The sequence below is a fragment of the Camelus ferus genome, chromosome 5, assembly GCF_009834535.1.
Source record: "Camelus ferus isolate YT-003-E chromosome 5, BCGSAC_Cfer_1.0, whole genome shotgun sequence".
In the NCBI taxonomy this organism is placed as follows: Eukaryota; Metazoa; Chordata; class Mammalia; order Artiodactyla; family Camelidae; genus Camelus; species Camelus ferus.
This window is the reverse complement of record NC_045700.1, coordinates 65,667,673-65,695,190: the sequence shown is the minus strand read 5'-3', so window position 1 is coordinate 65,695,190 and position 27,518 is coordinate 65,667,673. Positions and strand designations below refer to the sequence as shown.

At 36.2% G+C, this 27,518-nt stretch overlaps 2 protein-coding genes across 12 annotated transcripts in view; one reads left to right on the top strand and one right to left on the bottom strand.

Annotated features, from left to right (window-relative positions):
- Positions 1 to 16,428, top strand: part of CREB1 (cAMP responsive element binding protein 1) — a 58,131-nt gene extending 41,703 nt beyond the window's left edge. For 5 of the 8 annotated variants that reach the window (XM_032479977.1, XM_032479974.1, XM_032479976.1 and 2 more), the window contains 3 exons: positions 635 to 817; positions 2,732 to 2,882; positions 10,161 to 16,428. In XM_032479977.1, the coding sequence (XP_032335868.1) occupies positions 635 to 817; positions 2,732 to 2,882; positions 10,161 to 10,305 (479 nt within the window). In that variant the 3' untranslated portion in view covers positions 10,306 to 16,428. The other 3 variants (XR_004320019.1, XM_032479980.1, XM_032479979.1) reach the window with 3 other exon arrangements.
- METTL21A (methyltransferase like 21A) overlaps positions 1 to 27,518 on the bottom strand; it is a 50,112-nt gene that overhangs the window by 19,094 nt on the left and 3,500 nt on the right. For 3 of the 4 annotated variants that reach the window (XM_032479990.1, XM_006182128.3, XM_014557123.2), the window contains exon 4: positions 21,182 to 22,809. The exons of the other annotated variant lie outside the window; for it this stretch is intronic. In XM_032479990.1, coding sequence (XP_032335881.1) covers positions 22,412 to 22,809 — 398 coding nt within the window. In that variant the 3' untranslated portion in view covers positions 21,182 to 22,411. Of the gene's footprint in view, positions 1 to 21,181; positions 22,810 to 27,518 lie in introns of those variants that run through there. 4 annotated transcript variants of the gene reach the window in all.

Below are 27,518 nucleotides of genomic sequence, written 5' to 3'. Positions count from 1 at the left end.
AATCAAATGATCCTATAGGAGAATGCTTGGATATTTAAATTAGAAATAGTAGTAAAATATTCTTTTCTAAATGATGATCTTGGGCTCTAATTTTACACTTCATGAGAGGTCTGTGCTAATTAAGTTCCATAGGGCATATCAGTTTTTTAACTGAATGGACTTCTGTTATACTTTCTGCTTTACTAACTGAGTTAGAGAACAGAATACACTACTGAACTGCTTTATTAATTATGTATTAAAATAATAATTTATTGAATGCTTATTACATGCCCATATCTGTGCTAATAAGTACATGAACATGAAAAAAAATATTATGCAGTTAATGCAGAGTGATACCTCCTCTGAACCAAATAACTTCAAAAGGAATTTAACAATTTCTCATTTATCTTTTTTTAACAGATATTATTATAAATTATAATGTGATTCATAGAGTGCATTTGCATTCTAGAAATTGGATGTAGATTCCGAGCAGAAATTTACTTGAGTATACAAAATCCTTCTTGGTGATGTTATTTGCTGTAATAATTTCTCCTAGATTATGTCTTTCAGATAATTCTACTTTGAATTTATTATGTTGTATAAGTTTTATATGGTATTAATTAATCTTGTAACAATAAAATCCATTGGGTTTTAGTTGCCATTACCCAGGGAGGAGCAATACAGCTGGCTAACAATGGTACCGATGGCGTACAGGGCCTGCAAACGTTAACCATGACCAATGCAGCTGCCACACAGCCGGGTACTACCATTCTACAGTATGCACAGACCACTGATGGACAGCAGATCTTAGTGCCCAGCAACCAAGTTGTTGTTCAAGGTAAGAGAGTTCAGAATTCACAGGAGTGGTAAATTCTTTGAAAGGTTAAAATTTTATAAACTCAGAAAAAGTAAGTATGATACAGCAAAGCACTGTTAAAATATAGTTAATTTTTCTTCATTATATAATGATAGTATTTTCCATGAACTCTTCCATTATTCCAGTTGGACCAAAATGTCATGGCATAAAAACAACTATTTTCAGCTTTAAAAATATAACATCTATCTTTAACACCTTTAGCATTTGGGTATGAGAGAAACAGGATAGGATAAAGGGAAAGACAATAAATTTAGGAGTTAGGAAAGCTAGATTCTAGACTTAACTATATAGATTTGCTTTGTGACCTTGAGTAAGACTCAGCCTCCCTGGGCCTCATTTTTGTTCATGTGTCAAATGGAAAGTTGTATTAAATCACTGAAAAGAATTAGGTTCAAAATTCTGTTTTTCTGCTTTTTATTCAAAAGAAATTTCCATCTTCATTTCTGAGATCATCATTTTTTATTTCAAATGAAAGCATTATATTCTGAAAAATCTTATACCAGTATGCAAGTCTGCTAGTCTATGGGCAAAAGTAGTAATTAAATCCTTGGTGAATTATAGAAATAGCTTTTTTCTGTTTTATTTTAGTTTTTTTTGTTTTCTTCCTGTTTCAGGAATTTTTATGGATAGAAGTTGACCATTTTTCTTTGAATTCATTTGAATATTTTAAGAATATGATATATGCCAGATTGAAAATTTCTATATTGAAGTAATAATAAATCTGTTTCTAAAAATATTTTCATTAATAATAAGTTTTGCCTTGGCTAGGTAATGACAGATGTGCCGCTTCACCATGGATAATTAATTTTGAATAATCCTAAGACACCATCTAAAGAGTCATAATTTATTTAAAGGGCCCTAATGTATTTACAGAATATATTCTGTTACTAAATTAATAATATTTGAAGAAGATAATATTTTGCTTATTAATGGGAGTAAAACACCTTTTCACTTTACATGCAGGTACTCAAAAAGTTGTAAAGCAGGATGTCAGTGAATTTGAATTCTGAACGTCAGTTTGAAGATGGTAACATGTTTAGTATATAAATCTTTTCCACTCAAACTACACATTTTAATTGATATTAATAACAAGTATGGATGATTTTATAAATAGCTTCAAATTCTCTCAGATAATGTTAGGTTCCTTATTCTCAGGATGGCATATTATTAAGCTGTTTTTAGAAGTGGTATGACAACTAGTGATCTTGGTTTTTTTTTCTTTAATAAATGATGGATCATTTAGTTAGAAAAATAAAATTTCAGTTTATTGAGCCATTATCTAATTTACATTAAGACAATGTTTACAAATAATATGATTAGCATCAATGGTACACTTTTTCATACTTTCAGTTTTGTTACAATTAGAAATTTATAATAGTTGACCATAATGCTTTATTTTCTCTTCCATTTTGCTACTTTATGAAAAATCATGGTCGTTTTTATGTCGTGGCAAGAGTCTACTTGAAATTTTTTAATATGAATTTACCAATATCAAAGGAAGACATTGAGGACTATACTCTATCTAGGAAGATCATCCAAGCTGTGCCCTACTTACCTTTTAGACTTAAGGTTGGTAAGCATGTTAACAACAGAATAGAACTACATTCCAATGAAAGATAAATTTAAGACCCCCAGACATAGGTTAAGACCTCTTTCATCCAAATGTCTATACTAATAAACACACTAAATTGGGAATTATTTCTGAGAAATGACCCAAAGAGTGCTGATTCTCTCTACATTTTAGTCAGAATCATCTGCTCCTTTTTTTCCCTTTTAATTCCAAAATGTATATTTAGATTGATGATTGACACAGATAGTTTTACCAAGTCATGGTGCTTAAGTATCTTACACCATGCTCACTGTTACTCTTTTCAGCTGCCTCTGGAGATGTACAAACATACCAGATTCGCACAGCGCCCACTAGCACCATTGCCCCTGGAGTTGTTATGGCGTCCTCCCCAGCACTTCCTACGCAGCCGGCCGAAGAAGCAGCACGAAAGAGAGAGGTTCGCCTAATGAAGAACAGGTACACATAATGCATTTACTTAGATTGTTTTAGGTCAAGTACATCTTCATATTCTGTCACAGATGTGTCTTTTACATCTGCTGACAATAGGATCTTTGCATTGAGATTTTTTTCTGGTAAAAATGATGGATTTTGCTAAAACTTCTTTATTTAATAAGCTGCCCTTATGAGATGGCTAAGGGATCAGGGGTCAATCTTTGATGATAGAGTAGTTTTCTTTCATGCAAATTCCCCATGAGAGATTTAATGCACAACTTTGCTATTTTTTCACTATTATTCTAACCAACTAGCAAAGTTATTTTAAAATTGTTTCTTTTCATGAGTAGTATTGTTCAAAAAGATCAAGAGTTTCATGTATATATCTTGAAATTAAATGTTAAGCTTTATTTATATTAAATGTATTTATAGTGTGTGATAGCCAGTCCAAGTTTTAATGCATATTATCTTTACTCAAAATAACAATTTAACACCTAAAAATTCTTCAAAAATAGATTAATTTGAGAACATCTTGTTATTGACAGAAATCTTAATATAGAGTTAGTCTTCAACAATGAAAATACTGCACTATCAAAAATGTGTTAAATGTGGGCAAAGTAATTCCCATAAAGTGAATTCATAGCTATAAATAGTTTTGTCATCAGAAAAAAAAAACCAGAATAAAATAGTTTTATTTACTTATGTTTACCTTAGTATTTTTATTTATTTAGCTTAGGATTTCAATATTTAGCGTAGGATATGGAAATGACATAAGACAAACTAAAGAAAATGAAAATAAAGTTATATAAAGGTATTAAAAGTTTGAAACAGTGAAATATCCCTCTGCTGTTCACCCCAAGATTCTTCAAATGCTATGATAAAGTGAAAGAAATAGATTGAACTTAGAGGATCTGGATTCAAGTCCTGGATCTACCCCTTCTCCTGTGACTTTTGAAGAACATAACCTCTAAAGCTCAGTTTTCTTTTTTGTAAAACAAGATCCCACTATCCACCCAAAGCATTGCTCTTTGGGTCAAATAAGAGAATTCTTTTGAAAACATTTTGCAACTGCAGTGCTCTGTAGAAATATCTGTTTTCGTGTAGTTTCATGTTTCAACTCAGGTCAACCTCTTTCGTTCTTAAAATATTTCCAGCTGTTGTGGAATATTAGTAAATTACATCTAAGCTATGAGAAATGGCAGTTTTTTCTGGGATATTAGGCAAAGAGTAACTTTTATCTGTGCTCCATCAATCTGTGATTTTCTTCAAGTATTTAAGTTATAAACAGAGCATAAAAGCTGTGTTCATATTTAAATGTATTTTAAAATATAAATTAAACTATGCATTTAATTTTTTTCAGTTTTAAAATATTTGTAAGGACATTTTGTTTGAAGGACAAATGTTTAAAATATTCAACTCTTTTTAGAATTAGAAGCAAGTTTGACTAGAAGTCTCAAGTAAAGTCTAGGTTATAAAATTTAACACAACAGCACTTACTAAAGAAACCAGTTCTCAGCAGATAATAGCAGAGCAATCAGATAGAAAATAAATCCTCTTGGTTATAAAAACAGGGGTGGGGGAAGGGTATAGCCCAGTGGTAGAGTGTGTGCTTAGCATGCACAAAATCTTGGGAAATCCTGGGTTCAATCCCCAGTACCTCCTTTAATAGATAGATAGATAGATAGATAGATAGATAGATAGATAGATAGATAGATAGACAGACAGACAGACAAACCGACCTAATTACCCCCACCCAAAAAAAAGTTTAAAAAAACAGGAGAAAGATTTTAGAATGTGTCTACATAGTTTGTCTCTGTGGAACAGAAATACTTACCCTTATACAGAAAAGAGTAAGCAGCAGCATAATTATAGTGGGTAGGTAAGGAGGCAGCACTATAGCTTCTTGTCTGCTCTGCTGTATAGGGAGTTGCCCCATTTATCAAAACACATTGATTTGACTGGTATACCAAATTTCCCAGTTTCTCTATTCATTTGATTTATGCCCCCACCACACACACCAAGTTGGGGACAGGGCACACATAGCTACAGTTCCTAATAACCTTTGCTTGCCTGAGATCTTCAGGGAAGCTACCTGACTTACTCTGGACTCTTTAGTAAAATACTTTGGCTTGGATTTAATTACACCCTAAGGAAACTTCCCATTGTCCCTGCTATGGCTCCCTTTCCCCTTTATTCCCAGATTACTGCTGGCTCTGCTTTTTCAACTTCCATTCACAAGAATCTGGCTTCTGTGACCACCATTACCACTTCTATGTCTATAGAAAGGTTCAGAAGCCCTCCCACTTGGCAAATCTAGTATTCTCTTTTCATTTCATTTTACCTTTATGGGAATATTTGACACTTCTGACTACTCATTTTCCCTTAAACTCTTCTTTGGCTTACTCACCTGGTCTTCTACCTACTTCTTAGATTTTCCCTTGGAACTTTCATCCATACCCATATATTTCAGGTATCACCTATATGCTAGTACAGCCTAATTATATATATTCTGGCTTTGACCTTTCCCTTGAGATATTATTTATTAGGGTCCAGTATGTGCTGGACACCTGATTTCTTTACATATTTTATTAGTTCTACCTATAATGAAAGAGAAGCTTATCCACTTTACTGAGGAGATATGGTTCAGAAAGAAGTTAAATATCTTACCACAGGTCACACAAACAGGTAGAACTGAGATATGAGCTTGGGTCTGGCACCAAAGCCTGTGTACATGCTGCATAGCAGATTCCAGTGTACAGCCATCATCTCCTGCTCTGCCCCTCAAACTGGAACACATGGCAGTGTGCTGGAGATATGTAGCACCAAGAGGCAAACATAGAACGCTTTCCTTGAATGTTTATTTCGCTCAAAAGTTTTAAGGTAACAATTTTAAGGTAAAATTAAAGACTTGAAAGAAATTCACACTAGCAGTAGTTGCTTTGGACTGTGCCCCCATATTTAGTTTTCTCTGCCATTGTGGGTACTTACGTGGAAAAGTTAGAGAAGTACTCTCCTGAACATATTGACTAGGATAAATGTCCCAATAACGACCTATCTTCTTAAACTAAACTTTGATAAAACATTGTGATCCCCAAATTCTATAATATCCAAATTGCCATTTACTCAAAAACGAAGATAAGTAATAAATATTGTAAAACCAAATATAGATGGTTACATTATTTTGTGTTGCTGCAGTAACAAAAAATTAACAAAATCTCAGTGTCTTAGAACAGTAAAAATTATCTCCTCACTTACGTTACATTTTGGCAGCCACAGGTCAGCTGCTGTTGCTCTCCACATGCTCCCAGCCGGAGGAGGAGCACCTCTTTGAGGCCTATTATTCATGTAGCAAAAGGAAAGGGGCATTGCTTTTTAAAGCATCTGCTTGATTGTGGTGAACATCACATCCACTCAGGTACATTGGCCAAAGCACAGGCAAGGACAAGCCCAAAGTCAGTGAAGTGGGGATGTGTGCTCTTTCCACAGGGAGGGAATAGTAAAAAATTGTGGAGGTAATACTACCCACTACCCCTAGCTTATTTTAGAGGGCAGGAAGAGTTTAGTAGGTTTCTGAGAGGCAGAAATAGTAAAGGAGAAGGTTAAGTAGGTTTGATCACTTAAAAATATAAAGTCTCTGATTAGCTAAGGAAAGGTAAGCTAGTAAAGCAAACAAACTTGAAACATTTTAACAAATAAAGTCAGAAGACTAATGATAAGGGGCAGATTCATGGAAAATGAGTTAGAAAATAGGGCTTTTTTTTAAAGTGAAAATTCAAAATAAAGTATATGCTATGTAAATTAAGGTACATCTTTTCAACTGTATAAAACCAACCATTAATAATAAAGATGTGTTCTGTATTGAGAAGGGAAGATGTTCACCGTGGAAAAGAGCAGGTTACCAAAGAATATGTATTATGATCCCATTTTTACTTATTTTTATTACAGAAGTAAAACATACTCATTATAAGCACATCAGAAAATATTTAATCACCACTAATTGTGCCACCCAGAAGAATGTTAACATTCTGGAGTATAGTTTTGCCGCTAATATATATGTGCAAAGATAAATAATATATTTTTAGTATACCTTTTTTTATTTTGAAATAATTTTAGCTTATGGGAACAGCTGTTAAAATAGTACAGAGTTCCAGATACTCTTTATCCAGCTTCCTCTAATTTTAGCACATTACATAACCAGGCTATGTTTATCAAAACTTAAGAAATTAGCATTGTTATATATTATGTATAGTAATTAACAAAGGTTTTTTTGTCATGATACAATACTATTAACTGAACTATCCATATTATTTTAATTTCCTGTTATTCCACTTCTATTCCTTTTCTCTGCCAGAATCCAGTCCAGGGTACCACATTACATGTAGTATGCATGGCTCCTCATCTCCTCCAGTCTGTGACAATTTCTCTTTGCTTGTCTTTCATGGCCATGTCACTTTTGAAGAGTAGTGGTCAAGTTTCTTTCAGAATGTCCCTCCGTTTGGGCTTGTGTGGTGTTTTCATTGTGATTAAAGGAAGGTAATGGATTTGGGGGGAGAATACCAGAGGCGTGGTGTATCCTTTTTGTCACATCGTATCAGGGCACACATATCAATATTACTCATTCCTGGCAGTGTTAACTTTGATCACTTGGTTATAAAGTGCTGTCCAGTGTCCCCTCTGCAGTTACCATTTTTCTCTTTTTATGCTGTTTTCCTTAGAAGCAAGTTACTAAATTTGGCCCACATTCAAAAGGAGAACTAAATTCCACCTCCTGGAAAGGAGAGTATCAAAGAATTTGTGGTCATAGGTGAAAACCAACAAAGTAACTGGTGTATTTTGGGGGAGATACTTGGAGTCTATGCCAATATATTTCTCTTTAAAGTTTTGCCAACTACCTTTAGTATTCATGAGTGAATCTTTCCTGCAGTAATTATTACTGTGATATTCTAATGAGGATTTTCTATTTCCCCATCCCTTCTACATTCATTAACTGGAATTCTTCTATAAGGACATTCTATCCCTTCTTCCCCACGTATTTATTTATATCGTTTGACTTATGGGGAGATTAATAGCTCAGTGGTTTAGCACGCGCTTCACATACACAGGGTCCTGGGTTCAATCCCCAGTACCTCCATTAAAAATAAACAAATAAACCTAATCCCCCCCCCAAAAAAAAAAAAAACCTAAAGACAGTCTTAAGGATATTTATTCTTTGGGCTATAGTTCAATATTATTTAATTATGGTGTTGTTAAGAATATTCCAGCTTTGGCCATTGGGAGTCCTTACAGGTTGGTTTCTGTGTCCTTTCAATGATGTCTTACTTTTCTTTAAGCACATTTTTACTTTCTGGCACTACAAGATCATTCAGCTCAACTTCTTACCTTGTGTTTTCCCTGCCTTAGCCTTGAAATCAGCCATTTCTTCAGTAAGCCATAGTTTATTTTATTGGAAGATGGTATTTAGAAATCAGCTGGGCATTAGGTATATGTGAGGTTTCACAGGCTCTCCTGAAAGACAGAGCTAGGGTGTGTGTGTGTGTACACACCTACACACTAGCGCATGTATGCACATACCTATATTTCTGTACCTGTTAAATACAAGTTTGTACTAGCCCCTCTGATTCTAATATGTAACCACAGAATTCATTTTAACCTTCTCTTCCCCTCTTTGCTTATTTATAACTTTGTTCTTTGACAGAAACTTGGCTTCCCATTAAGGACAACTTATTTACATATTTGTTAAACTCTAGTATCATATAATATAGTTTCAGAATTGCTAACTTGTACCCCTGTGAGAAACAAATGTGCAATACAGTATTTATGGACAGTTCTTTTTGTTTTTAGCCTTAAACTACCAGTGAAAGACTATTTCATAGTTACTTAGGTCTGCTTCTTTTTTCCCCACCTTCTTCAGTGAGGTTATGTCATACATTTATAGTACAGTTAGATTTGTCAACAACATCTTCAATCCCAGTTCTGGGATTCTCAGCATCCTGTTTTTTATTTTTTATTTTTCATTACTTTCCTCTTTGTGTTGTATAGCTCTGTGGATTTTGACAGATGTATGGTGTTCTGTATCTACCCTCACAGTGCCATACAGAACATTTACACCACCCTAACGAGAATCCCTTGTGATAGTTGGTAGTTATCCTCTACCCCCTCTCCCAGCCCCTAGAAACCACTGAATTGTTTTCCATCTGTTTAGTTTTCTGTTTTCCCGAATCTCATATAAATACAGTGTGTAACCTTCTGAATCTGGCTTCTTTCATATAGCAAAAGGTATTTAAGATGTATTGATGGTGTTGCAGGAATCAGTAGTTAGTTTTATCCCTGGTATTTCATTGTATGGATGTGATTTATTTATCCATTCACCTTGAATTTCCTCTGTAGTTATTTCCAATTTTGGAGGATTATGAACAAAGTTACTGTAAACACTTACATACAGGTTCTTATATGAACTTTTAATGCACTTGAGTAAATATCTAGGAGTGGGCTGGCTGGATGGACTGTTAAGTCTGTATTTAACTTTATAAGAAACTGCTAAACTGTTTGCCAAAGTGGCTGTACTATTTTGCATTTCCATCAGCAGTGTATGAAAGTTCCAATTCCTCAATATCAAGTGTTATAATTTTATGTTTTATGTTTTATATTTAGGTCTATGATCCCTTTTGAGTTAACTTTCATATAAGGTGTGAAGTGTGTCAGGGTTCATTTTTATATATGGACACCTGTTTATTCCAGCACCGTTTGTTAAAAAGACTGTCCTTTCTCTATGGTATTGCCTTTGTACTTTCATCAAAATTTAATTGACCATATTTGTAAAGTCTGTTTCTTGGCTGTTTAGCTTGCTTCATTGGTCTGTTTGTCTATCCTTTCACCAGTACAGTCCAATGGGAGAATCTTTTCATTCTCTTCTAGTCTTAAAAATATTTAGATGGAAATTTTTGAGAAACTTCAAGAGGTATCCTCCAAGTTAAAGATACCTTTAAAATTTTTATTTAACATTCATTTGAATGTTGCATTCTACTTCAAAATATAGTAATTCTTATTTTAATATGCGAATGCTTGCCACCCCTCTGTCCCATCAATTGATGCTTTAGAATGTTTTTTAATCAACTTTCCATGTTATGTTAAAATTTTATATAAAACAATTTCCCAGCCATTCTTTATATTTCTCCAAATGCCTAATCTGTAATATATTAAAATGTTTGTTGCTTTAAGCTAAATCTTTTTTTAAAATGTATTCTATCTAACTCAAACGTTGTAGAAATATTGCATCATTTTTCTTGTCCTTTTTTGCTTTAGGGAAGCAGCACGAGAATGTCGTAGAAAGAAGAAAGAATATGTGAAATGTTTAGAAAACAGAGTGGCAGTGCTTGAAAACCAAAACAAGACATTGATTGAGGAGCTAAAAGCACTTAAGGACCTTTACTGCCACAAATCAGATTAATTTGGGATTTAAATTTTCACCTGTTATGGTGGGAAAAGGACTGGCATGGCCACAACCAGAAAGACAAAATAAACATTTTATTTTCTAAACATTTCTTTTTTTCTATGCGCAAAACTGCCTGAAAGCAGCTACAGAATTTCATTCATTTGTGCTTTTGCATTAAACTGTGAATGCTCCAACACCTGCCTCCACTTCTCCCCTCAAGAAATTATCAGCACCAGGAATCATGAAGAGACTTCTGCTTTTTATCCCCCACCCTCTTCAAGAAGTAATAATTTGTTTACTTGTAAATTGATGGGGGAAATGAGGAAAAGAAAATCTTTTTTTTTTTTTTTTTTTTTTTTTTTAATGATTTCAAGGTTTGTGCTGAGCTCCTTGATTGCCTTAGGGACAGAATTACCCCAGCCTCCTGAGCTGAAGTAATGTGTGGGCCACATGCATAAAGTAAGTAAGGTGCAATGAAGAACTATTGATTTGCCAAATTGACGTTTTCACACTTATGTTGTAAATTATGTAAAATTGTTGAGACATACCCTCCAAAAAAAGAATTTTAGAATGGTGTTGAAGAAATTAAGAATGAATTCAGAGTGCTTTCTATGTACATTCTTTTCAATACTGAAAACTTGTCCTTGGTTCTTAAAAAACATTCTGTATTAACTACAGCTCTTCCATAGGGCAGTTGTTGCTTCTTAATTCAGTTCTGTATGTGTTCAACATTTTTGAATACATTAAAAGAAGTAACCAACTGAATGAAAAATCATGGTATTCGAATTTTAAATTAAATCAAAGTAAGTAAAAGTACAAAGCTTGTTTTAGTTTAGTACTAAATTCTTAGTAAAAAGATGCTCATTAGTAAACCAATCCTTTGAGTTATATAACAAGGTTTTTAAATAAATGTTTTTGTCATCGCCTTCAAAACTATTTATATTGTCACTCATTTTACTTAAAAAGATATGTCTAATTAAACTGTTCCCCTTTGCACTTATATTATACCACCATCAGGAAAGCCTTCAAGATGTTAAAGCAAAGTGATATATTTGTTTATAAAATGTTATGTGTTGTAGAAAAATACTGATTTTAAATCTTTTCCATATTAACAAACTGACAGTATCCAGTGAATTTTTTTAATGAAAAGAAGTTATAAGGATTTAGTTCTTTAAAAGTACAGTATATGCCCAAGGAAAATAATTTTCTTCAGACAAATTTGAATGACTGCTGTACTGTACAACATTTGGATTGTCATTCTTGCAAACTTTTTTTTTTGTTTTCTTCTAAAAAAGATAGTTATACTTTAGCTTTCCAATATAATGCATAGCCTTTGTTGTTCTGTAAAGGAGCTGCCTGTTTTAACTCCTGACTATAACAGCTTGTATTTGAATGTATCATACATTGTTTCTGATAACTACTTTTAATTATTATTACTCATTTTATTCACTAAGCGTGATAAATTTAAAAGTTACCCTTAAAAAAAGACTGAGGTGAATTTAAAAAATTGGAAACTGACATGTTAGATTATATAATTTCTTATTTGAGGTTATTCCTTTTAAAAGGGAGTCTAGAATTTACTGTTTTGTATTTAGTCATGGGTTATTTTTAAAAATTAAGTTTGTTAATATGTTAACAGAATATGCAGATATGGGTGTTAATTATTGGGTCCATTTTGAAAAGTAAGATTTTTAAATTAATATTTGTAAATGGTATATTTTGTTTATAACAAACCATTGTCTTTTTTCAAGGATGAACAGAGTTTATGAAGGAACATCATTCTAAGAATTGAGTGATGTAGTCTTATATTTGGACAGTTCACCAGATTCTCAAGAAGGCTTTCAAATGACTGTAAAGTTTGTTGTTTATCCTGCTGAGCTAATGGGGAAAGTTATAGCATAAAAGTTATTTGTATACCAGCGTAGATATATCATTTTCCAAAACTGGTTTAACAGAAACCAATCAAAAAATCATAAATCTATTCACAAACTTAGAATACTTTCTTAATGAATTAAAATGTCAAAACTGGACATTTTGAAAGTCATAAGCTTTATATAAATGAAAATTGCCTAGTATTTAGCAATTCAGTGTTTTTCAAAAGTTGAGGCTTTCTGTTTAATTAGAAAGTTGGTGGTCCTCTTAGTCCCTGATAAGTCAAGGCAGTCACATCCATTTTAACTGGTTGGATTTGTAAGTTATCAAGACCAGGTCCTTTGTACCTTAAGGATGATTGCACTGGTTTGAAGTCAGTTGCTTAATGCTGAGGTAATATATTCTGTTGCTGAATCTGTTTAGACCCTTGAAGAGACTTGAAGATTTCAGTTTATACAGGTAGAAGAAATTAAGCATCTTTTGTGCAGACTTTTTTTAATGAGAATTGGGGTGGGGGGGTGTTTGTTTTTAAGCATGCAGCTTTGAGAATCTTTATTAAGAAAATAACAATTTAAAAAAAAATCTTATAGCCAAGAATATATGTGGCCACATTATAAATGCTTTTTTCTCTTCATATTGGCCAAAAGGGAATAAAAATGTCATCATAGGAATCTGTATATATGCTACTGATTTGCCTAGAAAATAGCAAGTTTGGTATTGCTCACTTTGCAAATATAGGGCCATGTGGCACTTTTATCTATAGGACAGATTAACTCTAATAAAAATGAAGTGGGAGGGATTTATTTTTGATATATTGCTCTTATGAGTTTTCAAGCTTTGATAGTGTTTAACTGAAAAGTGGCTTAGAAAGGGCTAGATCCAATGTATTGACATTAGAAAAAACTGGTATCAGATGTAATTTTTAAGTTCATTCTTTCTCAAACTCAAGTACCATATTGGCAACCATAATATTGTCATAGGTGCTCTGTTCGTTTAGATATTCTTGCGGGGGGGAGGTGGCATTTGTATAATATATGTGTACATATATATATATACATACAGTATATAATCTGAAGCTCTGAGAGCTCTTACGTCAGGAATGCTGAGTATTATAGTATATTGAGGTCAGATGAAATTTTACATTTTTGCGTGTTCTGTTGCATCCCTTTTGGTAGTTCCTTGGACTGCATTACTCCAACACTCATGATTGATTTTTTTTATCTCCTAATTTCCTTCCAGGTTATTTCTTTTATTGTTGATTTTCTTTGGCTTGATACTTTTAGATTTTAGTCACTCGAGCGCCTCCTTTCCCCCAAAGTATTTGGTTATTGTGCTTTGTCTCTGGCAGCTATGTAACAGTGGTGAGAACACTTTGAAGACAGCTTCTAAAAGGTACCACTGATTTTTCACAAATCATCCTGGGGGAGAAATTTTGGTGTTTTTATTTGAGCAGGGATTTTTGTCAGAAAATGTGTTTTGATGGTAAGTCAGCAGCAGTGCTAGTATCTGAAAGCACAATACCAGTCAGGCAGGCTATCCGATCAGAAGTCATCTGGCTGAAGTCTATCTCTGTCTCTCAGGCCTAATCCCTACTATCATTTTGACCATTTTGGGGTGACATGTGGAATCATACAAAGGCTTAGGAAGAAACAAGTTTATTTAAACCAGGATGCTTTTACTTACTTGAAGTAACGTCAATCTAGGTTTCTTCTTTCATTTCTAGTATGTTTTTAATTCTGTAATCAGCTGCAATCAGCTGTTAGCATAAATTGGTCTCTTTATTTTGAAGATCAAAAAGCTGCTTCATTTTGCAGGATTAAAATAAAGGCTAATATCTTAAAGTTAAGATTTTGAATTAAAATGGGTTTTAGAGACAATTGTTAAACACCTTTTCAGTTTTTCCAAGAGGCTTTATTTGTTGCCTTTATACCCTGAAAACTGTTGGTATATTGTTTCCCATTGACTTATTACAAAAGTTGTATATTTATTTGGATTATATTTACATTATGTATTTTGTAAATGTTTGGTGTAACTTGCACTTTTAAAAACAACCCAGTTTGGGTATTAGCAAACTTGAGAAATTCCCTCACCAATTAATTGTCATCTGACTTTTTACATCTTTTCTCCTCTCGTCAAATCATGTGGCTTTTTTATGGAAGCCTTTCATTGATTAAAATATTTTAGCACCTACAGGCTAGCCTTATAAACAGCTATAAAAGAAAAATATCAGGAAATTAAATTTGACTAGCTCAATTAATTAAAAGATGGGTTCAAACCCTATCTCACTCATTTTCATCATGGATAAAGATAGAAGGAAAAGCAACTCTCAAGTGAATAAATATTTATTTCCAATTTTAAATGAGACTCTGTCCTCACCCCAACATTAATACTGTTTATAGAATCCCAAGATATCCATGAATTTGTCTAAAACAGTAAAAGATTTTTCAAGGCAATTAATTATTATCATCATGAAGAACACATTTGACTAAGTTTTTTCACTTTAAATTGGCATTGTTAACGTCAAAGAAATGCTACTGAAATCTGACTGATTTCAGATGAGATGGGGAAAGTGAAGTGAGTAAGCCTGTGGGTGAAGAATTGTGGGATAAACTTGTTCACTCAGTTGTACAAAGCACAACTAGAATTTTTTGTTGGATGGCTTACATGTATCTTGAATACTTTTAATGTTGATATGTTGACTTTTTTAAGTTGACTGCACAGTCGCTGTATGTACTAGGAACTGGTTTCCTTGACTTTCAAGAATCAATGGCTAAGAGAGGCACTAATCCCTGAGGGGTCGAACATATCATGAAGCTGAGTCAGTATGGAAGACTTTCAAATAAATCAAACAGGGTGCTGAAGTTCCATCTGTCTCATCTGCTTGTGGTAAGTTCTTACTGATTAGTGAATGTAGCTTAAGCCTTTGTATGTGTCCTCAGGGGACAGACAAACTTTTAAGAGGGACCAGATAACGTTTGAATGGAGGGATTATATTTCAGGTGTTTTAGCTTGAAATTTATTTTTTAAAAAAATAAAAATAGAAAAAAATAGAACAAAGCCTGTGAAGCAAGTTGATATTATAAACAGGCAGAGTTGTTTAGCACAGAGAGAAAATATTGACCTGTCTGCATTCTGGTACTGTGCATACAGGTCCTAGCTGGGTAAAACAGGATACATTTTGAATTCTCACCAGCAAGTAAAAGGAAAATGAACAGTCTTCAGGAAATGCCCTTGAAAGGGTCAAAACAGTAGGAAATTCACATTTTACCTACTTTATACAGGCATTATATAATACTTGCCTACAGAAGTATGGCATTTCCAAGCTTCTGTCTGAGGAGCATCTCAGAGATGTGAGTGAATCTGAGATGGTTTAAACATTGGTAGGGAAGGAAGAAGATCCCTGCAGATAATGATCTTATGTTTGTTGGCCAAGTGAAATGGTCTTTCATTGTGTTGGGAGGTTTTATTTTCTTAAGTTTTTAAAGTTCAATTGGTAAATAAATGCTTTATAGACATTGTATTTTTATCCAGGTGCCACTCCAATTTGTATACGTAATAAAATTACTTATATTAAAAGTGGGAAATAATTTGTCAACATTTTTCCGTGAGTATAGATTAGGGTGGCAAGGAAGAGTGCTAATTCATAGTTTTCCATGTAAAGTCATCCCCAACTGATTTGTCACATGTCAGCTGTCATCCCCGCCCAATAAAGGAATTATTTCTAACCTAACTGTATCACTTGAAACTTTTTAGAAACAAAATAATCAGGGAAGCTTCTAGAGAGAAAGGTGTTTGGGTTTTTCGTTTTGGTTTTTTGGTTTTTCCTTGAGGATTGGGGTAAAGAATACCTCCCCCCAAAACTGTCAGCACAAAACAGGGTATTTATTGACTTTTAACTCTGATGCTGCTATTGGAGTTGAATACTAAATCAATAACTATAGTGAGGGAAATACATTTCTAATAAAATTCCCTACATTCTAGAAACATCCCTGTTTTAATTTTTTTACCTAAATCTTCTTGTGCTTTATCTGTGTAAAGAGAAAAAATGTACTGAGTTATAATTCATTTTATTAACACTATGTACATATTAGCTGCTTTGTGTTCAGAATGGTAGCAATTGCTTTGTATATTAAAGTGATCCTTGTGAATTTGTGAAATATTGTCATAAAGTGCTTTTTCTTACTGTACTCTTTGTGGTATCAACTGTCATAATGCCCTTTTTACACAAACATTTATGTGCAGACACATAAACATGCTTTAAAAAACTTTGTAAGTCTCTTTTTTGGGGATGGGATCTCTGTTTTGATCTTTTCTGGTCGTGTTAAGCTATGTTTTGTGGACTTGGGTTTATTTTGTTAAAGAGCAAAAGTTATATTAGAATATATCATAAACTTGTGCTTCACAGGAACAGAAAACCAATTCAAGCAACAAGAATATATCTTCAGTTACTGAATTTTACTGTATTTCTAGTTTTTAGCACAAGATTTCTTTTTTCAGTAAAGTTGAACAGTGCCTATTTGAAGATTTGGAGATATTACTGCACTGTTGAGACAACCATTAGGAGACATGGCCAGCTGTCTCTGATGTCATAAAATGCATGTTTGCACTGGAAGAACGTTAAAAACAGATGACTTCTTAGATCCCCTTGTAATTCTAAAGTTCTGTGATCATATGAAATGGAAGGAAAGGGGAGGAGTGTGATTAATCTGCTCTTTGCTTAAAGCACAAGAATAAAAATTCCTCTCCTGTACTATTGATTTAATTTCTGGAAGTAAGTGGTTGCAATCTAAAGTACTTTTTTTTAAATTGCCATGATGTTAAGCTTGTTACACCTGCCATTGTATTGAAGGAATTAGATGAGTTCTGTTCCCTTTTTTTCTTCTACAAGGAGTGGCCACATAATTTTTTGTACAGACATTTTTGAGAGTGAAAGATGATATTACACAGGGACAACAGGTGTACACCAGGATCGTGCTAAGCAGATCAGGACCTCCCTGTAAGGCATGTTCAGGTGCTTGGACCTCCAGTAAAAACAGAGGGTCTTATCTTCTCTCCATCCGTACCTTTGCTGTCACTTGCTCACTTCACACATACTTGCTGAGAACACACTTCTGGGTACTGAAAAGTCCCTGTTTTCAGGAAGCTCTAAGACACGGCCAAGGAAACAATTCCAACATGTTTGTACCATTTTAGTCCTGAGCTCCAGACCCGTATTTGTCATTTCTAGTCCAACTGCAAAACAGGTCTAAAACAACTTAGTTTCTCCTCTAAATCTCTTCCTTCAGCTGATTCTCTTCCATCTTGTAGATACCATTATCCACTGAACTGGTCAAGGCAAAAACCCAGAAAAGTGCTGCTTTAATCAGTGTTATCCTTCCTCTCGTCATGCATTTTGATTTCTCCACAACTTTTAAGCACATTGACCAAACTAGGGCTTAGAATTCTAGTGTGGGCCTAACAAAGAGGAAAGGTAATTCCCAAGAGTTTGAATGTTACTTCTGTTTTTTGATAGAGGTGCAATTAGCATAACAAAATTTATCATTTTAAAGTGAACACTTCAGCGGCATTTAGTGCATTCATAATGTTGTATGACTACCACCCATATCTAGTTCCAAAACATTTTTGTTACTCCAAAATAAAACCTGATACCCAAAAGAGTTGCTCTCAATTTTCCCCTCCCTCCAGCACCTGTCAGCCATCAATCTGCTTTCTCTTTCTGTAGATTTACCCATTCTGGATATGTCACATAATTGTACAATGTGTGACATTTTGAGTCTGGTTCCTTTCAGTTAACAATGTTTTTGAGGTTCCTCCACACTAGCATTTATCAGTACTCCATTCCTTTTTATGGCTAGATAATATTCCAATGTATGTATATGCCAGTTTGTTACCTGCTCATCTGTTCATGGGCATTTGGGTTGTTCCTACTTTGGGGCTATTGTAAATAGTGCTGTGGACATTCATGTGCCAGTGTTTGAGTCATACTGAGCATCTTTTCATGAGTTTCTTGGCCATTTGTATATCTTCTTTGAGAGAAATGTCCAAGTTCATTGCTCATTGTTAATGGTTTTGTTTGTTTTTTGAGTTCCTCATATATTCTGGATACTAGACCCTTACTAGATAATATATACAAATATTTTCTCCCATTCTGTACATTTTCTTTTCACTTTCATGATAATATCCTCATTCTTATTTTTTTAACTTGGTACATTTGGGGAAAAACAACTACAAAATGGGCAGGCCATAAAAAATGCAGTTTATGTGTCCTTTTACTGTCAGTCTGCATATGTGCGCAAATGCAATGTATATTCTCTACTCCCTTTTTTACATAAATCGTGCTTTTATTCACTGAATGTGTATTGGCAAAAGTTAACATTTCACCATGTGTACATTTACCTCAGTCTGACACGTATGAAGTATCCCACTGTACAGACATAGGTTATTCATTAAGTCTGGTTTTCTTAATATTTGAAAGTTGTTTCCTAAGCATTATTAAGAATCTGCTAATAAAAATATGTTGGTATTTTTTATGTCAAACTTCATAGTCTATCTATATGATTTTTTAAGGAAAACATTAGAAGCAGCAGAACCAGTCTTAACACAAGGTTATGAAGGAAGCAGTCACCTTTTTCACCTCTGTTATACTGTCTCCCTCTTCTAATCTCCCTGAAAAACGGTTGTTCTCAGCTAGGGAACAATTTTTCAGTATGCCATCTTATCTAGTGCTACATTTTAACCTTTCTCTGGTTGTAGAAAGAAAAGCATAACATGATTTTAAAGCAGAAAGAAACTTGAGCTAACAAATTCTCAACTTTTAAAGTGACAAAAGAACAGAGGACTGCCCTGCTTTCCCGCAGTGCTACGTCAGTGCTAAGAGAACCCACCTCTCCAGCCTCCCCCAGCAGGGCCCTGTACTCGCCGAAGCTGATCGCCTCGTTCTTGCTGAAGAGCTCTTGAGCATGCTGCTTCTGTCTTGGTAGGGGTTCTAGGGAGCAGAATTACAACTTTCTCTGACACTAAAATAAATCCCACGTCTGTTTCACCAACTATTATGTCAGGCCCTATATCTAGACCCTCTTACCAGTATTGGTACATTAAAAAGTGATTTTTAAAAGTACTTAAATTATTTTTGTTTCTTGATTTAAAAATTGACAGAAAATTCTATCATATGTATCCTCTATTTTAAAACCACCATAAACTAAAATCTCTAGTTAAATGGAAGATGAGATGGAAATGATGTTGGAGGTGAATCTTTTACATAAGTTCATGACAGTTTTGTTACTGAGAGTATGCTTTATGTTTTGATACCCCTGAGAATAGGCGATGTAATGAGCGATGTAATGAGCTAACTGATCTGTTAAAGGAATCTGTTTTTCATGAGTATATGCTTGTTGAACTCCCTTTATGAAGAAGACACTGTGTTAACACTTGAAATATAAAATATGAGGTACAGTCCTTGTCTTATAGGAGCAAACACTGTATTTGGTAAGATAAAACATTTCAGACAATATTGTTATTCTGGCCTCAGTTTTCAATCTAGTGTTCAGTTCATTTAGATAAAGTATTTTGATCGATTAGAATGCTGATCCTTTAGTATGAAAGAATAAATGTACCACTAGAATCTGTCTGAAGATGGTACCACGGCTTCAAGTAGTACTATTAGGAACTAAAGCAAGATAACCTTAAGAGGTAATCTACTTCAAAAAGAACCACGTACTTTGTGGCGGTGGCTCTAAGAACCTGATGTCATATGTGTATTTTAACTTAGCATCTTGGCAGCAGTATTTGATTCTAACTGGCAGCAAAGTCACTGACACCAATGGCTAAATTAACTGCGTAACAGTTCAAAGGTTTAGATGAGACTATGTTTCTAACCTCAGCTTGAAGACAAAGCAAGCACATTTAAAATGCACATTTATGGGATAAATTAATCTCTTTACCGTAAGTGAAAAACGTCGCAACTTTGTTGACATTTATAGTGGACTGTGTGGCATAATATCCATATATACTCTTACCCCCTCGCCCCACACATGCCCCTGAAGCACTCATTCCCCAGCCTCTGTTAGTGGCTGATGGCTCTCAGCTGTGTTTCTCAGGTATTCTCTTCATCCCAAGGATATGCTTCTGGGATCCAATGACTAATCTACACAAGGATGTAAGTCCCACCCCCTTGCCTCAGTATGGCCCAACTCTGGGCCATCCCAGCTCTGAATTCCACTGAGGACTTTCCTGACAGCATCCCAACCCAATTTCTTCCTCTTTACCTGTCCTGCTACTTTTACTCCCTCGGAGGTATTTGCTCTTGAAAGCATTCCTATGTAAATTTTCTGCACCTTAACCTTCATCTCTATTTCCCCAGGGAACCTGATCTCTGACAGCAAACCCAAAGTCAAAAAAAAAAAAAAAAAAAATTACTAGATGTTCACTTTGATAACCGAACTATTCCTGCTGAATTTTTCTCACTTTTTCTTCTATTTGTAGGACAAGGGGGGAAAAATTACCTTCAACTATTTTGATTCTTAACATCTTATGAAAATGTAAAACAACCCAATCATTGCTGACTTCACTTGGTAGAGCATCCAGGCTCTCCAACTCATCCCACTCTAGCCCATCCATACTCAGAGACATTTTAACACCTCTCTCCACAGTTAGAGAGATTAAAGTAAAGGCGCTGAACTCCAATTAATATATTTATTTCTAATAACATACCTAGATGGGGTTGGCCTTTCATTGTGGTGCTGTTGATACTGCAAGGCTTTTATTTTACTTGTTTTAAAAGACCTTCCATGTCCATAGTGCAGTACTGGCACTATATGGATTTGGTAAGCTGTGGATATTTCTATCTCATGAGTATTATTCAGAATTGTGTTTAAGTGGTACATCACAGAATGCTCAGAACCTTTAATTCGCCTTTATTAAAGTTAAACCTCTGTTTAAAATATATGTAGAAAACAAAGTATTGGCTGTGTTCACAGTCCAGGATACGCATTAAAAGGTTAAGAGGGAGGAGGAGGTCTTGTTTCTATTGTTCTACAAAGGAAATCTATCTCTAGTGCCAAATACCATACTGAGATTATAATATTCTCGTGGTCTAAATCCGTTTAAGCTGTAGTTTGAGCTTTTACATTGTAAAAAAAAAAAAGAAGGGAGGGATGGGCTATGTGTGATTTCATAAAGTCTTATCAAAGAGAATCGTAAAAGAATGTGGCAATCAAATTAAACCAAAGATCAGTTCCCTCTAAACGGAATGTATATTTTTCACTCAACAAACATTTGGTTATAATATGCTAGATACTGGGGGCAACAATGAAAGAGGCAGAAGCATTCCTGGCCCTCAAGAAGCTTACAGTCTTCTGGGGAACACGGACATTGAATGAGCAATTACACGTACAATATGAAAGGAGCTTCTACTTGGGGAGCTAACCTCCCATGAAGGGATGAGATTTAATACTTTTTTTCATTGTCATCCTGTGCATTAATAAGGAGGCAGGGAAAGCCTAGGAAAGAAAGACAAAAACAATGTTTGAGAAAGGGTAAGGCTGAAGGGAGAAACTACAGCTTTTGATTTGAAGACAGTAACATTTCCAGCACATGGAGGTCCAAGATGTTAGGTGCTATCAAAAAGTAAAATTTTATTTTTATTTACTCCTTTGTTTATATACCTAAATCTGAAATTAAGCCAAGAAGCATATGGGACCTCAGAAAACTCACAACCTAATCTCAAACAAGCAAAAGTATTTAAGATCTAAATGGGGCTGACAAAAGATTTCAAGGGCATTAACAGCTCAGGGAATGTACATTAAACCTCTTGTTTTACACTCAGAAAATTGGAAAGCGGGGCTAAACATATGTCTTAACAATGTGTTTTAAATGATTTGCATGATCTAGCCTCACCGAAATAAGCTCAGTGCTTTGAAGATGACTTTATACCAACCCTTCATCAGAGATAACCTCAGTGAAAACTGTTTATCAAGAGGGAACAGCATGGGATACAGAAACAACATAAACCAAAATCTCGCACTTTCCTTTAATGTTAAATGAATTTCAGAGTGAGTAACAATATAACTAAAAAGTCACAGTGATGGGACAAAGTGCTGCTTTGTTTTAAAACTGCACGTGTGTTCTGTCTTTTGAGAACCCTTGGTTAGTCTCTTTGCACAGTAAGCCACTTCATTAAATGTGGTTATATTCCCAGTCTAAGACCTTAATTGACACACTCGATGACAACATTATTATAAATTATAGCCAACTACAAGTCCTCCCTCAGGTTTCTCTTCCGTGCTTTGTAAATATGTACATCTTTTTCAGGATCATAGTGAACCTTACTCACAGTAAATTGCCTCTCCAGCATCGCTAAGAAGTTGTGATCCCGTTCATAGCGAATTCGGCAAGCTAAGAGAATCACAGAGTGCTTGCTACAGAGATGTTCCAATGTTTGAAGAAGATCTGTGAATGTTTCTTCTAAATATATGATATCAGCTCCAAGTATCAGGTCAAATCCTCCAGGTGAAAAACTCCCCAAATTCTGTCCCCAAGTCAGCTCCTTAACAACAGCTCTGGGTTGGATATGGGGAGGTAAGTTGGCTTGAACATTTGATTTAAGAAACTCTAATGCTACTTTCCGATCCGTGATAGTCACATGAGCACCTAGAATGTGGGACAGAAAGTAATGTGCACATCAGTACAACTAATAGGTAGAGGGATGAAGTTAACAGCAGGGTAAGTACCTCAAAATATTCTGCCTGAGATGCAGAAGATCATGCCCTTCGTGGACAGTTGCACTACATCAGAGCAATGGCCAGGACCTCCTTCGCATTGTCTAGAGGTGGTGTCTACTGTTATACTTCATTCAATATCAGATCACTGTCTTTAAGTCAGTAGGCCTCAGAGTAAAATGGAATCCAAGGATGAAAAATCTGGGTGCAAATGATTATGAAGATAAGATACCAAAAACAGGGAAAGGCTCCTTCCTGGGGTTAAAGCTTTAAAAAAAAAAAAAAAAATCAAGGAAAAGATGAATTGGCTACTAAGAAATCCCAGTCTACCTCTCCTTATGCTGTTACAAGTATTCATGTAATACATATACACATGTATGTAATACATGGGTGATTACTGAAAAATGGTAAACTTAGAAATGACTACGTTGTATTAAAAACCTGTAGGTCAAAATGTGAGATCATGTTCTCTAAGTGCTAAGTTTCTACATGTAATGTATAAAATGAGGCAATATTTTATTAATCTGTTTCTTGTGGGTTGTTTACCATGTACTAAAAGACCCAACTTTAGGAACCAATATGGCTGAGAGAAGACTGAACTGGTAGTTACCCCTACGGTGAACCACATCTGTATTGAAACACCTCATCTGTATTGTAATAACTCTGTAAAACATGTGATCCTGTTTGGTTTAGGCCCCATAAATTCTGAAATGTAAAACTATGCTTCATGCTTTCATACAGTGACTTCTCATTTGCATCCTTCAGTCTGTATCCTTCATTGGGAATCCCCCACAGGATCCCAGACCAGCTGCTGGAAGCACCGTTTCAGTGGCAGCTTATATTGAATGTTTCTTGTCTTGACGTGTCACATCAGGACAGTAGGTAATTCAATTTGACGTTTACAGTCCTGAGTGTGATACTGTGAAAATGGGCAAGCTGTTAGATTTTACACGCACACACCTACCACTTTGACCACTCCCTGCTGGACAGAGTGCTGCCTGATGAGAATTCAGTGGTACTTTGCATCTCTCCTGAGAACAGAAATCACAGACAGCCTTTTCCTGGGTTGACTTAGACCTTTAACTACGGATTTCTTGACAGTCTACAGAGCTCTCTGCCGGCAGTACAGAAGTGATCTAGTCTTTTGCACATCACCTTGGTGTTCATTTTAACAGCTCTTAGATGTAGATCCTCTAATGCCTGTCTCAGGGATTTCTGAGGCTACTTCTAACCTGCCAGGTGTTCCAGGAGTTTCAGCAGGATCTTAATGTCAGTTGACCATCCCCTGTAACATCCATCAACTCTACAAATATCCAAGTGGCTACCCTGAGCCTTGAGATAAAAACCCCTACCCTCATAGAGCTTACCTTCACGTAAGGGGATAAGCAGTTAGAGGTGTTTTGAAAAGTAGGATGTCCTGCAGGTTAGCTAGAGATATACACTAAGGAAAAAAATAAAGCAGGAACGAGAGACATGAAATGTCAGGAAGTAAGAGAGGTGGGTAGAAAGGGGAGGCCTCTCACTGAGGAGGTGCCAGGTGAGGGAATAACCGAATGCCTGTCGGGGGGAATCATATTCCTGGCAGGGAGAAGAGTGAGAGCCAAGGCCTCCGGGTGCGGGTGAGGAGGCGGCTAGAGTAGCTGGAGTGAGTGAAGAGGAAGTGAAGTCGGAGGAGACAGAAGGCAGAGAAGTAAGAGGAGGAGGTGGATCACCTAGGGCCTCACAGGTCATGTTTCAAAAAGGCTTTGGCTTTTTCTGAGTGAGATGGGAAGCCACTGGAGACTGCTAAGCAGAAGTGCTAATGACCTGACACAGGTTTTCACAGAACTCCAGCAGCGGGGCAGGGCCAGAAGCAAGGAGACCTGCGAGGAGGCCAGCACGGTGGTGCAGGTAGAGGAGCTGCTGGCTCGCACCTTGCTGAAACCCCTCCGGACTCCCGGCACAGGCCAGGCCACGGCCCAAACACAACCCACCCTCGGGTAACCTCTCCTCCGACTCTCGTGGGACTCACTCCCTTACTAGTTACTCAATTTTTATCACCCAAGTATCCACCCACAGAATACTATCATCTTGCCTATGTTTTTTTTTTGGGGGGGGGGTCATTTGTTTATTTAGGTAAACGGTATCTTAAGTTTCTTTTAATCTATCAGTTTCCTTTACTTTTTTTCTCTCCTGCAATTTAGGGAAGAAACAGATCCTCTGTCCTACAGTTTCCTACAATCTAGATTTTGCTGATTATGCCATTTACATAGTTTAACATGCTCCTCTGTCCCCTGTAACTCCTGTAAATTTGTTTGACTTGAGTCTGATTTTTTGAACAAGAGTATTTCAGAGGCAGTTGGTGGTATTTTTCATCAAGAGGATGTAACATCTGGTAGGCTCTGTTTTTGCCACGTGAGCAATCATGTATCTTCAATGCCCAGAGCCTTAATTTATTAGATTCCTTTTGCATTTATTTGTTGAGAAAGCTTCTTTCAATTACTATTTGGTTATTCATCTTGTATAGGAATTGTTTGAATAGGAAAGGCAGGATAAATTTTGCCCCTTTCTCCTCTTTTATAAACCAAATGTCAAAGAGTCAGTTTCTAAGCATCCTCCAAAGATGACTAATTGGGTTTATTTTGTTGTTGTATCATAAACTCATGGATTAAACATATTTGATGTATTTAAACCCATTGCTGTCATCACTATTGACATTCAACTGTCCTATCCTTTGCCAGTGGACTTGTGACAGAAGCCCAGTCATCCTTGATAGCGTCCTTGCGATCTGATATGACAAGACATTTCAGGATCAACTTATATATTTCCTGCCACAGAACTAGAATCAGGCAATTAAGAGGCTCTAATTTTTACTTTTTGGATGGAATAAAGAATAGCAAGTCTGTGCGCTGAAGGGAATAATCAGGCAGAAAGAGGGAAAAGCGATGGTCCTCTGCAGGAAAGAGGACCACTGAAGCCACGTCCCGGAATAGGCGAGAGGGGGCTGGCCCAGGGCAGGACAGACAGTCCCTGTCCCTCGACATAAGGCATCAGAAGCAAAGGCTGACTGTGAGGCTTGATGCCCACTGGACAGAGGCAGTGCTGGGAGGTCACAGAAGTTCTCTCCTGATTGCTTCGATCTTCTCAGCGAGAGAAGAAGAAACATCATCCGCTGAGAGTGAAAGTGGAGGAAGGAGGACTAGAGGTTAGTGGAGGAGAAGAGGTTGCAGAGGGGACCTCCCCAGCAGCACGCAGAGCCCCCCAAGGGTCCTGATCAGGATTTCAAATGAGACCTGGCAGTGGTCTGTTTCCTCGCACCACATTCAGCTGCCCGGTGCAGGCCTGGAACAAGCGGAGAGCTGCACTTAACCCTGTTTGTAACATGGATGAAGAGGATGAAGAAGATGAAGCGAGGAAGTCCAGGCTGTGGACTGTACATGGAGATGGTGATACAAGGACTGCTTGTGAGATTTACGCTGGGTGATGGGGAAAGATGAGATAATGTTTAGTTCATGAAAAACTCATGGAAACTGACCCAATAAGACAACATAGCCTCCTGTCACTCACTTGGTAAAGGAAAAAGAACGTGTAAACAATTGTCATCCCTTTTAGTTGGTAGTTTTGTAAGCAACAACTTAATGTACCCGAACAATGGAGCACATACTATGTACTGGAGACAGAGATGAGGAAGAAAGTCTGTGCTCTCTAGGAACTGAGAGTCCCATGAGAGAGACATGTGAACATAATTATGAAGCAATGTGGGGAGTAAACATAGGAACGTGGGTGTGCCAGCCAATGTGGCCACAAAGGAGAAACTCTTCGAGAGGGGCAAAAGTCGAAGAAAGATTTCGGAAAGAAGGGAAATGTGAACTTATTCTTGAAAGATGTGGTGTTAACCAAAGGAAAAAAGGTGAAGAGAAGTCATTCAAGGCAGAAGCGACAGGCCAGAAGCAGTGTGTGTGGCACTGGAATTTCAAACTGCGCAACTGCACTGAAAAAGAGTGAGGCTGAAGACTCAGGCCGAATGAGATGACAGAGCCTTCCTGGGCTGTGGCCTGCGGGCAGCGGGAAGGCACAGGGATGTTTCAGCAGGGGTCACCTCATCACTTTTGCATCTTAGCTGGGCCACTCTGACAGCTATTGGGAAAAGTGGGTTTGATAAGACAGGCAGAAAGGTCAGATGGGACTGCAGAAAATCAAAAATATACCTAACATACACAGGGGTGATACAAGGTTAACTTGAGGAGAACACAAGGTGGTGTATGGTTAAGGGCCTCCCCAGTGACTGAAAGTGCCATGGGATCCCATAGATGGACCTAAATCAGTTTATATGTATATCCTGCCCACAGCCCCTGCCCATGCTCCCCAGCGAACTTTGGAAGGCAAAATCTAATCAGAGAAAGGAATATTGAAAAAGAAATGTTACCCAAAAAAAGGACAGGACAGAAGTAGGGCTCCAGTGGGCTCTCAAGCACCAGTCCACATGTGATGGAATTCTAGATCTTTACCACCCAAGTGTGTTCCACATACACTGCATCATCGTCACCTGTGAACTTGTTAGAAATGCAGGCTCTCAGGCCCCACTCCAGACCCATGGAAGCAGAATCTGCATTTTAATAAGAGCCCCAGGTGACAATATTGAAGTGGTGAATATTATATATT